The sequence below is a fragment of the Alligator sinensis genome, unplaced genomic scaffold (assembly GCF_000455745.1).
Source record: "Alligator sinensis unplaced genomic scaffold, ASM45574v1 scaffold735_1, whole genome shotgun sequence".
Lineage (NCBI taxonomy): Eukaryota > Metazoa > Chordata > Crocodylia > Alligatoridae > Alligator > Alligator sinensis.
In genome coordinates, this window is record NW_005842639.1 from 567,036 (window position 1) to 569,800 (window position 2,765).

Below are 2,765 nucleotides of genomic sequence, written 5' to 3' on the forward strand. Positions count from 1 at the left end.
GGGCATGGCTCCAGGGGGTGGCACCGGCGGGGGGAACGAGCCAGGAGGTGGGATGCCTGAGGGAGCAAAGGATCAGTGAGAGCACTACCCCCGCACAAATCGTCACCCCACAGGCCTGCATGCTGCGGCCCCGCCTTTCCCAGCTACGCAAGAGCCAATGGCATGGCTCAGGGGAGCAAGGCATCCCAGTGATGGGCCAATCAACTTGGGGATGGAAAGCCTTGCATTGATTGGTCCAGTACAAGAGATACTCATCTCAGAGCAGGTGACATGGCCAACCACCTGGGGGGCAGGCAGCGTTCCTTTCTAAGTGGGGTCAAGAACCAGGCTTGAAAACCCCCTGGTCCGAGCACAGCAAGGGGCTGGCGTTCTGAGCCCCCAGAGCTGTGTTCCGGGCCCCACATGTAGGCAAGACCCCGGCCAACAAATCAGTGCCAACCCAGAGCAATGGGCACGCTTGCCACATCCCTCCCTGTGGTCCAGCAAAGCCCTGGCATTGCTTCAATACCAACCCAGAGAGCAATAGCCCGTGACAGACTGCACCCAGCCACCACCAAAGCACAGAGATTCCCTCACCTGGTGGTGTGACCCCGGGGCCCAGGGATGTGACAACCGGGGTGGGCACAGACGGCGGAGGAGGGGCGTCTGCAAACAGCTGATGGGGCCGGTCAGCCTGCGAGAGAGGGTTTTGGGCGGCAAGGAGGCGCTCAGCTGCTGATCCATGACGCTCGCCCTTGGAGTCCTTCTTGAAGGCATAGGAGACGGTGATGGGGCGGTTGCAGAGGTACTGGCCGTTCATGGCCTCGATGGCAGCGTCCGAGGCGTCGAAGCTGGCGAAGTTGATGAAGGCATAGCCCTTGGAGTTGCCCGTGTCGGGGTCCCGCATGATCTTGGGTGTCTGCAGGATGACGCCGAAGGCGCTGAAGGTGTCGTACAGCAGCTTCTCGTCGATCTCTGGGTCCAGGTTGCCGATGAAGATGTTGGCACCCACGTCCAGGTTCTTGTTGTGTGCCGAGGCCTTGTTCACCCGGATGGGCTTCCCGTACAGCTTGATCATGTTCATGATCTTGATGGCATAGTCGGCATCCTCCTCACTGAGGAACTCCACAAAGCCATAGCCTACAACACACCGCAATTCACTGGGATGGGATGCAGCCCCTGGGACCCACTCGAACCCCTCTCCCCCCTGCTCTCCGCTTCCTCATGACCCCTGGCCCCATCAAAGCCAAACCCTGCTTCCTCTGCGTTTCTCTCTCCTGTTGGCTCATCTGGAAGTGCCCCCTTCACACCTACCCCGACCCCAACTGCTGATGGGAAACCTTCTCTGCTCCACCTGCCGGTCAGATCCACCTCAGTGCATGTATATATGACCACATAACCCAGGGATCTTTTTCTTCCCAAGTTCTCTCACCCCCAGCTCTGATAAGTTGTATCAGTTTAACTCAGTAGGGGGAAACCTTTGTGGCAGACTAATTTGAGTGCAACCCGAGGGGCACACCTGCTGCTGCACTAAAGCACTACAAGAGCTGAAACATGCACAATACATATGTAGCCTCAAAGCTTTCTGGGCCGCCCTTCCTGTCAGTCCTCGGAGCAGTCCTTCTGCCTGGCAGCTCAGGGCCCTGTTCTCTGAGCACGGGTGTGCTACCACCGTAGATCTCACTTCTAACACACCGTTTACTCCCTGCTCCAGCAACATTGAAGACGACTAGTAAGACGAGGTCCTTGAAAGCCTTTCCCTCCCAGCGGGGGCTGACCCACACAAGAACTGCCAGTTACTGGGTGAGGCCACAGGCCCACTTTGCCCTGTCTCCCGTCACGTGGCAGCAGAGAGCGGATGCTGAAAGGAAGAGCGAGCTGGGTCCGATCAGGGTTTTCCCCGCTGTTCCTCTCTCCCTTGCTGCCTCCAGCATATAAAACCCAGGTTTTACCACGAAGGAGATTTCTCACCTTGGTGCTGGCCCGTGACCCGGTCTTTGGGCATGTGCGTGTTGACCACGGGGCCGGCCTGGAGGAAGAGCTCCCACAGCAGCGGCTCGCTGACCTTCTCGTCCAGGCCGCCGACGTAGACGGTGGCATCTTGACAGGGAGAGGCGAAAAAAAGGAGCGTCAGTCACGGGCTCGAACAGGGGCAGGGACCGGGGCCGAGTCCTGGGGGCTCAGAGCACGACAGCAAGGGCAAAACCTTCCTCGCTCTGTGACGCAAACCTCAGACCCTCACTGCGGAGAAATATGGGGCCAGCAAGGCCACATTCAAGAAAGGGGCGGCTTATATGGCCGCCCTGGCGCTGCATTAACTGGGCTGGATGGACCCAGTCGGACACTGCCCGTGTCCCCGAGGACCGAGAAGGGGGTCAGTGCACGGCGACCCCCCCGGCAGCACGGACGAGCACAACGCAGGGTCCTCACGCAAACCCCCCAGTCCGCCCCGCGCCGGGGGGAAACCCCTGCCTGCCCCTTTGGGGCCAGGGGCCTTGGCCCGACCCGCCCCGGCCCGCAGCAGCGCCCGCGCGCTGGGGGCTTAAAACCCCGACACGTGGACCTGGCCCGGGGGCGCCCCCAGCCCAGCAGCCGCCGGCGCCCCGGGAGGGTGCCGCCGCCGCCGCCGGGCAACCTCCGACCCTTCACCTCGCCCCCTCCCGACACTACTTCCGGTTCCCGTCTAAGCCGGAAGTGCGCTCCCCGGCGGCCATGTTGGCCAAAGGCGGCCATGTTGGAATCGGGCGGGAGCTGCACCCGCGCGCGGGGCGGCCATGTGGGAGCCG

General features: G+C 61.7%; 1 protein-coding gene across 1 annotated transcript in view; it reads right to left on the reverse strand.

The window, feature by feature from the left end:
• The window catches only part of SF3B4 (splicing factor 3b subunit 4), a 5,738-nt gene extending 3,045 nt beyond the window's left edge, over positions 1 to 2,693 (reverse strand). Inside the window, exons 1-4 of the mRNA XM_014524604.2 lie at positions 2,650 to 2,693; positions 1,951 to 2,114; positions 577 to 1,119; positions 1 to 56 (exon numbers count right to left, since the gene is read on the reverse strand). The exon at positions 1 to 56 is cut by the window's left edge and continues 157 nt beyond it. Coding sequence (XP_014380090.2) covers positions 1 to 56; positions 577 to 1,119; positions 1,951 to 2,114; positions 2,650 to 2,693 — 807 coding nt within the window. The remainder of the gene's footprint in view (positions 57 to 576; positions 1,120 to 1,950; positions 2,115 to 2,649) is intronic.
• Positions 2,694 to 2,765: the final 72 nt, after the last annotated feature.